The sequence below is a fragment of the Camelus ferus genome, chromosome 8 (assembly GCF_009834535.1).
Source record: "Camelus ferus isolate YT-003-E chromosome 8, BCGSAC_Cfer_1.0, whole genome shotgun sequence".
In the NCBI taxonomy this organism is placed as follows: Eukaryota; Metazoa; Chordata; class Mammalia; order Artiodactyla; family Camelidae; genus Camelus; species Camelus ferus.
The window spans coordinates 31,226,166-31,240,655 of NC_045703.1; the positions used below are offsets into that span (position 1 = coordinate 31,226,166).

General features: G+C 37.2%; 1 protein-coding gene and 1 long non-coding RNA gene across 6 annotated transcripts in view; one reads left to right on the forward strand and one right to left on the reverse strand.

The window, feature by feature from the left end:
* The window catches only part of LOC116665327, a 36,768-nt gene extending 34,344 nt beyond the window's left edge, over positions 1–2,424 (reverse strand). Inside the window, exon 1 of the long non-coding RNA XR_004321897.1 lies at positions 2,187–2,424. This is a non-coding gene — a long non-coding RNA (uncharacterized LOC116665327). The remainder of the gene's footprint in view (positions 1–2,186) is intronic.
* Positions 1–14,490, forward strand: part of RPF2 (ribosome production factor 2 homolog) — a 42,586-nt gene that overhangs the window by 326 nt on the left and 27,770 nt on the right. The window contains exons 1-4 of one of the 5 annotated variants that reach the window (XM_006187404.3): positions 2,439–2,552; positions 6,221–6,353; positions 8,647–8,684; positions 12,391–12,430. In XM_006187404.3, coding sequence (XP_006187466.1) covers positions 2,530–2,552; positions 6,221–6,353; positions 8,647–8,684; positions 12,391–12,430 — 234 coding nt within the window. In that variant the 5' untranslated portion in view covers positions 2,439–2,529. Of the gene's footprint in view, positions 1–2,438; positions 2,578–6,220; positions 6,354–8,606; positions 8,685–12,390; positions 12,431–14,490 lie in introns of those variants that run through there. The other 4 variants (XM_032484701.1, XM_014561531.2, XM_014561532.2 and 1 more) reach the window with 4 other exon arrangements.

The window sequence follows — 14,490 nt, forward strand, 5'->3', positions numbered from 1 at the left end:
AATAAGAACTACAAATGCCTATTGGAAAACATGGGCTTTAGGCTTTCTTAAGTGCTCTGTCTTCTACAACAAAGATCCCTGGAAGCTACAGTCGTGGACTGTTTCAAGTGATACTGCTTCTTGGGGAGTATGAAGCTCCTAAGCCAGTGTCAGATCAACATGATCTTGTTTCCTCACACCTGAGCTGATACTTGGGCAGTTGGAGTAAAGACTCCTACCAAACCAAGCCTCATGCTGCTGTGCTATTTCCTATAAAATTAAGTGAGTCTAGTGCCTAAAGCGTAGTGTATGGCCCACTGGGTCCTGTGAATGTGAATGCCATTCCAAACTTCGGACTACTGCTGTTCAGGCAGAGAATGCATTGCAACTACCTACCTTTGGTCTTTTATATGAGGGACAAATAACTTCTCTCTTGTTTAAGTGTCTGTAACAGCCACACTTAAGCCTAGTTGATACATGGTACATTTTGAAAAATACAAGGAAGTAGAGTGCAGGATTCTTGAGATTTGTAATCTTGCAAAATTAAACTGATCCAGACTATGATGTAGTTCTACCTTAAATTGAAGAGGATAATAAAATCTCATTCTAAAGAGAACATGATGTATTTTAGCTTCTTACCAGTTAATGTTTGGAATTTATTAAAATAAAATCTTAATTGAAACAGACTCACAGATTTAGAAAACAGACTTACAGCTACAGAGGGGGAAAGGAAGTGGGAAAGGATAAATAGGGAGTTCGAGATTTGCAGATACTACTATGTATACAATAAACAGCAAGCTTATATCGAATAGCACAGGGAACTATACTCAATATCTTGTAGTAGCCTATAATGAAAAGGTATGAAAATGAATATATGTATATGTCTGACTGAAACATGCCATACACCAGAGATTGACACAATACTAAACTGACTATACTTCAGTTTTTTTAAAATGGAAAAAAAATCTTAGTTTTGTAAAATTAGAACTTCATATATGAATTTCTCCATCATTGATCTGCTCACTTATTAGAATTAACCTAAAAACTAATCCTGAAACCACAGTCTCTATATAGCAGCCACACTAAATACTATTTCTGACATTGAATTCAGTGGGTGGCTTTTGTTTACAAATAATGGCGTTCTACTTAAAAGGATAATATTGATATGTGATAATTCTTGAGAATTGTTCCTGAAAGCCATTATAAAAATGTTGGAAAAATCTATCCATTTGTTCATTATGTACTACACAACTGATCATAAATTTATTGACAGATATGGCCAGCTTAGTGAAACTTGATTTGTGCTTCTCTATTCATATAGCAGCAATTTATAATTTTTTAGAAGTTACTGTTTTCATTTCCTCTTGTTCCAACAGCTTATGTGAACCTGAACAAGCTTCCTAATGAACTCTTCCTAAAGAACTGAAAACAAAAACTTGTACATGAATGTTCAAAGCAGCATAATTCATAGTAGTAAAAAGATGGGGATGCAAATGTTCATAAATGTTTGAATGGATAAACAAATATGGTATATCCATAGAATGGACTATTATTTGTTCCTAAATAAATAAATGAATGTACTGAGAATGAAGTACTGAGACATGTTACAACATATATGAACTTTAAACGTGAACACGTATGAACACAGGGAGTGAAATAAGCCAGACACAAAAGGCCATACATTGTTTGAAACCACTTACATGTTCTCAGTAGGCAAACCTATGGAGACATAAATTAGTTGCCAGGGGTTGGCAAGGGTAGAAAGTGCGGAGTGCTACTGAGTTACGAGAGGGCTGGTAAAAATGTTCTGGAATTACATGGTGGTGATGAATGCACATCTTTGTTAATATACTAAAAACCACTAAGTTGTACACTTTACAGGGGTAACATGGTGTATGAAGTTTAAGGTAATTTAAAATTGGGGGGGAGGGTATAGCTGAAGTGCATAGCTCATAGAGCACATGCTTAGCATGCATGACATCCTGGGTTCAATCCCCAGTACCTCCTCTAAAAACTTAAAATAAACCTAATTACCTCCCCCTCCAAAAAAAAAATACTGGTGAGTATTTTTAAGGTCAGCAGTGTTACTTTCTGCACACCTCTTATATGCTAGAAGTTGTGGCTGTTATAAACTCTGCTTCACTGATTTCACAGTCCACTAAACAGTGCACATTTCACATTGATCATTTTAATGACTGAGTACTTACCATACTGTCAACCTTTCTAGCATCCTTGTGATTCCCAGATGAGTAACACCTGGTTCCTGAACGTGATTCCGCGTATACACACCAGTGTGTACATCAAGCTGTTAGAGGCCATGTTACTTAAGAGCGTTAATTTCGGGAAAAGTGGAAAAACAAAAACCTGTAACTAAGGGAACAGAGCGCTATTTCACCCAAAATGACCGCGGGCGCCGCCAGGCGGCCGTGAGGCGGCGGCCCCAGGAAGTGGCGTCATGCGCAAGTTCCGGTTCCGCCTGTTCCGGGCACAGCTGTATCTCCGGTAGCCGCGCGGGGCACGTGCGTTCGCCGGGTTCGCGCTGCGGTAGCGATGGACGCCTTGGATCGAGTTGTGTGAGTCCGCCGGGACCTTCCCCGGGTAACGCTGGGGAGAGGGGCTCCTGCAGCCGATGGAGTGACCGAGCCTCTGTCTCCCGCGCCTTCTGGCCGTCTCCTCTCCTTCCTCACGCCGGTTGCCAGTCGGGGAGGATCGACCCACTAGCTTGGGTCTTCCTCTGCTCGTGCCGCCTTCGGGGGGACGGGAGCAGGGAAGGCCATGAGTAGGGCCGCGGGGGGGAGGTGGCACCGAGGCGCTGGCTGCTTCTCTCCTAGCCAGTTAGAACTGCCTTGGCTTCCGCAGGTGTGTGAGGAAGGTGGTAGACTGAGGGGTTCCGAGCACAGGCCTCGGTGACAGTCCGGGCGTGTCCACTTAAAGCTTTGCGACTGGGCTATTCTCCCTAAGTCTCAGTTTACTCTGTAAAATAGCGTTCATAATAGTCATACTTCTTACAGCTGTGAGGATTATTTGCGAGAATATAGGAAAAGCCTTTGCCACCGCACGTAGAAGTAGCTCACTAGCTTTTTCTCTTTCCCAAACTTGTACACTTCTCCCAGTTATCCATGTGTAGTATCTTTTAAATTCGTTCAGAAAATATTTACCAGTCTCCTAAATAGTTTTGCTGTTGTTTGCTATGGTTTTTGTTTCTGTTTTTTTTTTGTGTGTGTGTGTGATTTACCCGAGTTAACATGTAATCAAAGCGGCAGATTCTTCTCTTGGTCTTTAATTCGGGAGTTTTTGCACATCTGCTCTAAATTCCTCGAGGTGTGGGGACTGCAGAGATGAGTAAGATTAGTTTACTATCTGGAGGACAAACAGCTAATAAAACGTACAAGGTGTTATTTGCATTAGTTGCTGGTTAGTGAGAAGTAACAAACTACATGGCATGTAGAACATACACACTTTTATTGTCGTATAGACACACTGAATCTCTTGATTTGACTTAAATAATGTACATCCTTATCAACTAGTAAATGATTAGAGGCTTTATATGTGCTTAACATTTTATCTGGAGGAGAATTTTTAAAGTCTGCTTGGTAAAGTAAGTGTGTTTGTGTGTATTTTTTTCTTTCCGCAAGTGTCTGTGGGACCGGAAGGAGGGAGGGTCAGTTATTTAAGAAAGAATTCTTGCAGTAGATGGCAGAGAACTGTTAGAAAATTAAGATTCTCGCTGTAGTGAAAGCAGAGGTGAAGCCCTCTTTCTGAACATAAATGTATAAAAACATTCTACTGCTCTCTCATCATAAAATCAGAATAATGGATTTGTTTTCCCTTCATATTTTGCAGTGATTGGTCTAGGTGTTTTTTTTTTTTTTTAATTGAAGTGTAATCAGTTTACAATGTTGTGTCAATTTCTGGTGTACAGCATAATGTTTCAGTCACACATATACATACATATCTTCATTTTCATATTCTTTTTAATTATAGGTTACTACAAGATTTTGACTCTAGTTCCCTGTGCTATGCAGTAGAAACTTGTTGTTTATCTATTTTATATATAGTAGTTAGTATCTGCAAATCTTGAACTCCCGGTTTATCCCTTCCCACCCGCACCCCACCCCCTGTAAGTTTGTTTTCTATGTCTATGAGTCTGTTTCTGTTTTGTAAATAAGTTTGTCTTTTTTTTTTTAGATTCCATATATAAGTGATATCATATGGTATTTTTCTTTCTCTTTATGGCTTGCTTTACTTAGAATGATGATCTCCAAGTCCATCTATTTTGCAGCAAATGGCATTGTTTTACTCTTTTTATGGCTAAGTAATATTCCATTGTGTATGTGTGTGTGTATATTATATATATAATACATACATACATACATACATATACATACATACACACCACAACTTCTCCATCTAGTCAGGAAACTTCCAGCGGGCCGTCTGCGCTCACCCCCACCACCCCAGCTGGTGAGCGGCGCCCCCTTGCCAAGGCTGTGGGCAAATAACTTCTTGCTCAGCCGCAAGTGGGCTGCGGAGCTGTGGGAAAGGGACCCTTTCCCCAGACGCTTACCAGCCCGGCTCCCTGTTGGGTCGGGGAGAATAATCCCCTCCCTCTTCCCTTAGGATTGAATCCACCCCCGTTCTGTACATAGCCTTTTCTGTTGGTCTTGTTGAAATCTAGTTTCAGATTTTTAACTACCCAAATCTGCTGGGGGTGGGGGTATCTCCCCCCTCTTCCTCGCTGGGTGCTGGACCCCGTTTGGCCTGGGCTCTGCCTTGCACTATTTCCCCTCCCTGGCCTGGCGGCCCCTCCCCCTCCTTCAAAGGGGCAGGTTCAGGGGCCCGGTGCTCTCCCTCTCTCCCAAGCACCCCCATGCCCATTTGCACAGCTGCCCAGGTACCCCCAATAGTGGGGGGGTGGTTACAGGAAGGGGGTAGCGGGACCAGTCCCTATATCTATTTTAAAAGTGATGATGTAATATATTGGGGTTGGGGGAGGTCAGGTTGCCCTGGGCCTCATCTTAGCATTTCAGGTGATGGGGGAGCCCAGGGCTGAGGAGACCTGAGGCCTAGCCCCAGGGAGTGAGGACAATGTGGCCTCCCCTCTCCCCCCTTGCGGCTTCTCCACTCAGTGCCTTAGGGGGGGAGGCAATCCCCCCTCTCCTGTTCCCCTCCCCTTCCCCTGCCCCCCACCTCGGGTGTAAACGACAGGAAGAAATAATAATAATTTAAGATTCACAAAAAAAAAAAATGTAGCTCATTTTGAAGATGGGATTACTTGGCAAGCTGTGTGACCTTGGGCAGATTACCTCTCTAGCCTTAGCTGCCTCACCTGGAAAAGATTAAACCTTAGTAGAATGACTATGAAAGAGTCAGTCATTATTCCTATTTGGTGGCAATAATGTTTGACTTTCTCAGCAGTGATGTTGGAGTAGGGCAGTATATACTTCCTGGTAGGTGTTGTTGTCTTTCCTGGAGGAAAGATCAGCAACAATCAGCCTCCCTGTGTTTAGTAGCTGCCCACAGGTTGATTAGCAGTTGGTGTGCAATTCTTTGTGTTACGGTACAGAGTACTGTTTTGACTGCTTTAAGATTGAAGATAAAGTAATGGAGTGAAAAATAGCAATATTATTCACTTGAGTCTTTTTTTTTTTTAATAAAAATCTTTAGAAAAAAGCAGTAGTAAAAGAATGCCAAGAATATAAAAATCTTTTTTAAAAGACCAAAAGCAAATAAAATTAACACTTATTTAAGAGTAATAACGGAGTATCTTTTAACTAATATTTCTCTTAAGAAATGAGGTTTTGTTTAGTGGTAGAATCCTGATAAATGTTATGTAATGTCTCTTGGTTTTTAAGAATTTGCACATAAGTCATGGTTTTATAATATGAGGAAAATGTTGGGGGTTTTTAATATATATTTTTACTAAAGTATAGTCAGTTTACAGTGTGTCAATTTCTGGTGTACAGCACAATGCTTCAGTCATATAGGAACATATATATATTCATTTTCATATTCTTTTTCACCATAAGTTACTACAAGATATTGAATATAGTTCCCTGTGCTATACAGTATAAACTTATTGTTTATCTATTTTATATATATTAGTTAGTATCTGCAAATCTCAAACTCCCAATTTATCCCTTCCAACCCTCTCCCCCTCCCAGTAACCATAAGTTTGTTTTCTATGTCTGTGAGTGAGGAAAATGTTTTAAGCTGTTATAAATTGTGATTTTCTGAACAGAAAGCCTAAAACAAAAAGAGCCAAGAGATTCCTTGAGAAGAGAGAACCAAAACTCAGTGAAAATATTAAAAATGCTATGCTGATTAAAGGAGGAAATGCAAATTTGACAGTGACACAAGTACTTAGAGATGTGGTACGTATATATTTATATATATACTTATTTTTTAAATGGTGCTGAAAGTAGAAAGTTTTTAGTGTACTAGTTGGGCTGTCTGAGAAACACACAGATAAATTTGCCTTGTCCTAAAAACTGCTAGCTGTAGAGAAAAGCTAAAGTTGGAGGTTATTTGCTTTGCCAAGGCACTGAATACTGGTTTTCCTTATAGCAGATAGTTCCTTAGTAAATTTCAACTGATTTCAATAACTGGATTTGATCTACTCACTTTTAAGGAACATATCTAATTTGTAAAATGAGATAACTGCATATTACTATCAATTTATTCTTGCAGTAATGCCAACTACTGTGCTAGCTGCTGGAGATTAGTAGTTATGTAAGACAGTGTCTCCCTTCAGTGAGCTTAGTGAGGGAGACAGACAAGTAAAAAATTATAGCGTTGTGAATTAAGTGCTGTGCTGGAGCTACTCACAGGGTAGGGTGGGCAGGCTGAGTTAAAATCCATGGAGGTTGCCGCACACAGTATGGGCTTCCTAGAGATGATACTTAAGCTTCATTTTGAAGGAGGAGTTGGAACAAGAAGAGGGAGAGGAAGAGAAGAGCTTCTAAGGCCTAGGAAAAAACTTGTGCAAAAGGGAGTGTGAATGAGCATGATGCATTTGGGGAACTGCAAATAACGGGATGGCTAAAGGAGAGCGGTCCAGATGAAGGCAAAGGAACAGGCAGGATTCGATAGTAACAGAGAGTTTGAGTTTGATAGTGAAAGCGCTGAGAAACCACTGAAAGATCACAAGTGAGAGGTGTGATCAATCCTTTCAATCAATTTGACTAGAGAGGACCGAGAGCAATTGTAGGAAACTAATTAAGCTATTGCTGGCAGCCAAGTAAAGAGCATCTGGAGTCTGGTGGTGGCAGTGAAAATGAGAGATGATCAGAGAGAGCAGATGTTGACAGTAGAACAGTTTGGGTGTGGGTAAGAAGTATGACCTAGCAGGTTTCTGGGTTGGATGTCTAATGAGCAATAATGCCAATTAGAGAATGTATCAAGTGGAGCAGGTTTGGAGGGAAAAGTGACAGGTTTGTTTTAGGACATGTAATTTAAGTGAGGAAGATCAAAGCTCTTTTTTTTTTTTTTTTAAATCTCTATTGTGTTGAGTCTAATTGTGTCCAGCTCAAGTTAGGTGCTCAGTAAATGTTCAATCAGTGAATGAAAGGCAGGCATAGTTTGTGGAGAAATCTAGTACTTAGTTGAGTATTTAGGCTTTGAGTACAGGAGATAGATTGTTTGAGTTAAATCAGCTAAATAATTGAAAAAGTTTAAAAATTTGACTTAACTTCCTATACTTAGTAAACATGATAGTTCATACATCCAAATTTCTGATATAAGCTTATCCTTTTTGTTTGTGTGAAAGTCGTGTTGATGGGATACTGTGTCGTCTTCCCAGCATCGCGTCAACACAATGGCTCTACATACTTGGCTTAACTCTAAGAGCAGCACCATATTCCAGATTGTTATAGTAGTTAACATTTGAATTGATGACTCTGAAGTTAGCCAGAAAAGATGGTAATATTCATTACGCTGAGGCAGGGAAACATTTGGTCAAGAATCATCAAAAGTTTTAGTACTTAAAAAGGTAGATTTTACTGGTGAATTTCCTTTGTTCACCAGCTCTGATAGTTGATGAATGATCATTTCACTTTATTTTTCTCTGTTTCCTCGTTTACCCCTTTCTCTAATGCAAGGTAATCCCTTATGATAAGGGCAGTACTGACCATATAGGAAATGAGTGATCATTAGTGAGTGGGTAGGTGGAAATAAGTAGGAAGAAAAATGAAAAGAGGGTTGAAAACAGGAATTTTTCAAGGGCTAGTGTAAACTCTGGCTAGTATTTTGATTGTCGTCATTGTGATCATTTCTCTATTCTCTTTTTTCCACACAACATTATTTCAATTTTGTCAGCCTTTCCTCATAGGATTTATTTTTTCTCTTTTCCTCTGCTCTTCTTTCTGTTCTCAGATTGTTTGCCTTGAAATAATGGAATAGGTAGAATTTAAGGAAATGAAGGGAATCATTTAAATTGGATAGAATATTGAAAGGACATGGAAACTTTTAATTAGGAAAGTTCAGTCTAAGAATATTAAGCTTATGTTGCAGGTTGTTATAAGTGATCAGAAGGGAACCATGCAGAAGACATCAGAATAGGATTCAGGGACCAGGGTAATCTTGTATAATGACTGTTACAATGCTTTATTTTTACCTCTGCTTTTCAGAATGTGTTTTGTTTTGAAAGTTGTAAATTATGTTTTACAGTATGCACTGAAGAAACCATATGGCGTTCTATATAAAAAGTAAGTCATTATCTCTTCACTTATTAAATCATATTCCATTATACAAGTAAGAAACAACCACTTTATGGAAGAGTTAGAAAAATAATTTGTTTAAAAAATACTACAGTTCCTTACATACATTACTATGAGTATTTTAAAACGTATTTATTTCTCATCTTTGTTTTCATTTGTATTGAATATTCTTACATAGTTGTAATCATAGCATGTATATATTATTTTGAAATAATTATAGGCTTACAGAAAAGTTGCAAAAATTAGTAGATTGCCCATATACCCCTCCCAGCATCTAGAATATTGATAACTTTCATATTCACAGTGTAAGTACCAAAAGTAAGAAATGAACATTGGTTAAATAATGGTAATTAAATCACAGACTTGATTTGGTTTGCACCAGTTTTTCCATTAATACTCGTTTTCTCTTCCAGAACCCCACATTGTATTTAGTTTTCATGTCTCTTTAGTCTCCTCCAACTTGTGACAATTCTTCAGTCTTTCCTTGTCTTTGATGACCTTGGCACTTTTGATGAGTATTTGTCAGTTATTTTGTAAAATATTCCTCAGTTTTGGATTTGTCTTAAGTTCCTCATGAATAGATTGAGGTTATGCATTTTTGGCAAGAATACCACAAAAGTGATATGCCTTTCTCAGTAAATCATACCAGGGAGTACATGACATATTATACTGGTGGTGTTAACCTTGGTTAAAGTGGTGTCTGCTGGGTTTCTCCACTGTAAATTTACTATTTTTCCCTTTGTAGTTAATGAATGTTTGGAGGAGATACCTAGAGACTATGCAAATAATCCTGTTTCTTCTCAAAGTTTTACTTATTAATTTTAACACCCATCGGTGGATCTTGTCTACAACATTGATTACTGCGGTATTCTAGTGGTGGTTTGCGATTTCTCTCATTCCCTCTACATTTATTAATTGGAATTCTGTAAGGACAATCTATCCCTTTTCCTCCATTTGTTTACTTATTTATATCAGTGTGGACTTAAGGATATTTATTAGATTCTTTTGGGTTAAAATCCAGTGCTACCATTATTTATTTTGTTGCATAAATTGTTCTGCCTTTGGCCGTTAGGCTCTCTTTCAGGTTGGCTTGTGTGCCCTTTCAGCATGCCCCCTGTGTTGGAGGGCTTCCTTTCTGGCACCACAAGATGCACCAGGCTCACTTGTATTTTTCATTGCCACAGCCCTTTCTCCATGGAGTCCTCGTTCCATGTATTGGAGGCTGATAATTATCTGGGCACTAAGTATGCTCATTGGTTACTGGAGTGTCATTGTCACTAGGTCCTGTCAGCAGTAAAATTACGTACTATATTATCCTATGTACACATGCACATTGATATTTGTTTTTATTTATTTATATATTAAAAAGCCCTGAGTTGATACTGATACTTCCTAAAAAATCATGAGTTCATACTAATGCTTCTGATTCCAGTCCAACACCACAGACTTCATTCCAGCCTTTCTCCTTTTCTTCTTTGTAACGCTTTTCTTCTGACAGTAAGAAACTTGGCTTTCATTATAGTATATTTACTTATTTGTATAATTCTGGTAGTTTCAGAATTTCTAACCCAGTAAGAAACAATTTTATTAACTAGAGTATGGAATCTATGTACAGTTCTTTTTGTCTTTAACCTCACAGTATCCAGTCAAAATGTTGTTTTCCAGTGTAACTCCAGTGTAGGTTTTTTCGCCCCTTCATTGTGATTGTGTTAGTCATTTATACTATAGTTAAGGTTATTTATTACAGTTTGTATTCTATTTTGGTTTTCCATCGCACCCTGGCTGTTGTTTTAATTTACATATGTGAAATCTGCTGTTTGTGGTGTACACTTTTAAGGATTTGACAAATGCATTTAGTTGTGTCTGCTACTGCAGTCACAGTACAGAAACAGTTCCAGTATCCTAAAAATTCTTTTGTGCCTTTTTCATTTGTATTGTAAGCATTTTTCATTTTTCTGTTGATAGGTGGTCCTTTAGATGCTTTTTGGGGGGGTGGTATTTGGTTTATTTATTTATATTTAGAGGAGGTAACTGGGGATAGAACCCAGGACTTCATGCATGCTGAGCATGCACTCTACCACTTGAACTATACCCTCCTCCCCTTTAGATACTATTTTTAATGCCAGTATAATACCTATTAAATGTTTGTACTAAAATTGCTTATTTGAGAATTGCTGTTAGGAGAGTGGGTATAGCCCAGTGATAGAGCACATGCTTAGCATTATGAGGTCCTGGGTTCAAATCCCAGTACCTCCACTTAAAAAAAATTAATTTTAAAAAAGAATTGCTGTTAGCTGTTAATCATAAATGCTGCAGTAATTTTTCCTGGTTTGTTTGCCTTGCATCATTTTTTTTAAAATACCTTTTTTTTTAACTTTTTTTATTGAGTTATAGTCACTTTACAATGTTGTGTTAAATTCCAGTGTACAGCACAAGTTTTCATTTCTATGTGGACATGTATATATTCATTGTCACATAAAATACTTTTTTTTTTTTTACTGATTATAAAAGTAACATGTCTCTTAGATAATTGGGATAATGGAGTAAATAATCACCCATAGATAACCACTGTGTACATTTTGACATATTTTCTCATGTGGCTTCATATCTATACATCTGTTTTATTTAAACAAAATTGAGATCGTGTTGTATATGTAATTTTCTTTTTAAATTCATAAATTATGAACTGCTTTATAGACACTTTAAGTACATGACTAAAAATCAGAACTATACAGTGACAATATGAACACACACTCTTCCCAGAACAACCACCATCATTAGTTTCTTATATATCTTACTAGAATTTCTTTTGTGTATTTCAGCTAGTAAAAATACATAATCTTATTTCTCTCTGTTTTGCATGAAAGACAGTGTGTTCTACATTTCCCTATCCTCTGCTTCTCCATCTCCACTATTATTATTCCTGATCCATCCCACCATATTTTTTCCTTTTTCTCCTGGATTCTTGTGATAACTCCTTATTAACCCCTTTACTCTTGCTGGGCTACGTTCCATTGTCACATAGCAGACAGAGCAGACCTGTAAAAATATTTGAATCCAGTCGTATCACTCTCTTGGTTAAAACCCCCCAGTGCTTCCCATTACTCTTTTAATAACCACATACCTCACCTTGACCATCAAGGCCCTTCTTAATCTGGGCTGTGTCTACATCTTTGACCTTATACCCCACTGTTACCCATCTCTTTACTCACTAAGACCCAGTGACATTTGCTTTTTTTCTGTTTCTTGAATAGTTTAAGCTTGTTTCCATCTCAGAATCTTTGCTTATTCTATTCCCTCTTCCTAGAATACTCTTAACCTCCCAACTTTTCCATGGCTACTCATTTATCAGGTCTCAGCACAAACAGTCATTTTCCACTCTTCACACTAACACAATGCCCTATTTTATTTTTGTCACAAGAGTTACTACTTTTTGAAATTGTTTATTTTTCCACTAGAATGCAGGCTCCATGAAAGCTGGGATCTTGTTTGACATGGTACTGTCGTATCCCCAGCTCCTAGAATGGTGCCTGGCACATAGTAGGCAGTAAATAAAAGCTTGAATGCATTAGTATCGTTCCAGCTTCTTTTTTTTTTAACATCTGAATATAAAATTATCTTAATCTATTAGTTTATTGTGATGGGTAAATTACTTATTTAGATTTGTAAAATTAAGTTCACTTTTTTATATTAGGAAAAATATTACAAGACCATTTGAAGATCAGACATCATTGGTAAGTACAAGAATCTTTCTGATTTAAGAGCATGTAAGAGATTATTCAAACTAATTCATTTAATAGTACTCCTAATTTATGATTTTTTTAAATTAGACATCATCCTATATGAGGGAATTTTGATGTAAAATACAGAGGAAATAAGACTTAAACTTATTTCCTTAAACTTACTTAGTTAAACTAAAGTATAACTATAGATCTTATATTTCACTATGACTAGTATGTATTATTCACTGCTTGGAAGTATATTGATAAAATTTTTTAAAGTTAAATTACATTTTAAGTGTATAATTAATGGATTGTCAAAAGGAAGCTTGCTATAAATCCATTTTATACAGCAAGTTTAATTTTAAAAAGTTTTACTTTTCTTTTTTTGGGTATTTTTAGAACAAGAAACACTGAGTGAATTACTGCTAACGATCGTCAGTTGTTTCACTAGAGTTAATCAAATTCCTGTTTGAGTGTATTGGCAACCAAAACTAAATGAAGAAGGCTAGTGAATGAAATCAGAAGATAAAAGGTGGTAGATAGTAAATGGCAAATGATGAATGGACTTTGAGTATGTGATGATATTAGTTTCTTTTTAAAGAAAATCTTAAGGAAATACATGGGTTAAGCTATTTAAGCTGACTTAAAAAAATCTGAATGTGATTATGTTCTCTTGACAGGAACACCATTGCTTGTTCTTTTAGTTAGTAAATTTAAAAGAAAAAAATTTCTGAATAGAATCACAATAATTAATTAGAAAACTGACATTGAAGATCTTATCCTAATGTGGCAACTAACTGCAATGACAATTATAATAGATTAAGAAAAATATTGTCAAAATACTGAGTTTTTTTTTAATAAAATTGCTTTCATCACAGTCTTGGGTTTTTCACAGTCATTTGTTGAAGAGCTCATGAAAGTAAAAATATAGGGTCTAACCCAGAATTCTCCCTCTTCTATACTGTACAGGACTTACCAAGAGCTGGTTTTGTTTTGTGACACTATAACACTTTTGGTTGAATGACCACTTTGTAGCAGTGTTATTTTGTAGAATCTGTAGCATTCTGTACTTTTTCAATCCAGTGTTGTTAGGACAGCTTTTCTTACACTAGAAATTGTGACATTTCCTCTTGTTGATCTCCTCTTTCCAGAGACAGGATATATTTCATTGACTGTAATAAATCTCAGACCACTAGAGCTCAGAATGGCTGTGGAAACAGTGGTCATGTTGGAAATTTGGTTGAATTCCTCTTTCTGACCACTCGTCACCCAATAGCACATTTCTTACACTACAGTCTAGGAACTGTGCTTTAGGACAAGAATTAGCAAATATATCTCCTGTGGGCTAAATCCATTTCTGTGAGACCCATGAGCTAAGAATGGCTTTTACTTTTTTTTTAATTTTATTAATTTATTAATTTTTTGTTGAGGAGGCAGGTAATTAGGTTTACTTATTTACTTTTAGAGGAGGTACTGGGGATTAAACCCAGGTCCTCGTGCATGCTCAGCATGTGCTCTGCCACTTGAGCTATAACTGCCCCCCTTGTACTCCCCCCCTGATTTTACATTTTTTTAAGTTGGTTTTTTTTTTAAGCATAAGAAAAGCCTAAAATATTTACTGTCTGGCCTTTTGCAGATAATTTAACTGCTCTTGCTCTAGAATTTTAATAGAAGACAGACTTTACGGAGAAGAATGACAGATGAATACTATATATGTGTAAAAGGTAGTTTATGGAAAGCTTTGGGGTGTTAATCATAACAGAATGTCAAAATTTTTTTTGAAGGATGGATTGTCATTGACTTGGACATTTAAAAAACAATTTTTGAACACCTACTTTGTGCCAGACACAGTCTAAGGAAGATACTTTGACATATGACATCTCACATGGCCCTTGGAGAATTTTGCAGGAGGTGATTTTTTTTTAAATTTTTTTTTATTTACACATGATAAAGTTAATTCTAAGAAAGGTTGGCCAGATCCCATAGTAAATAGCAAAGCCAGAATTCTTGGACTTTCTGACTCTGCACCTTTACATGGGGAGTGGATAGGCAAGTGGGTAGCTGTTTGCCTC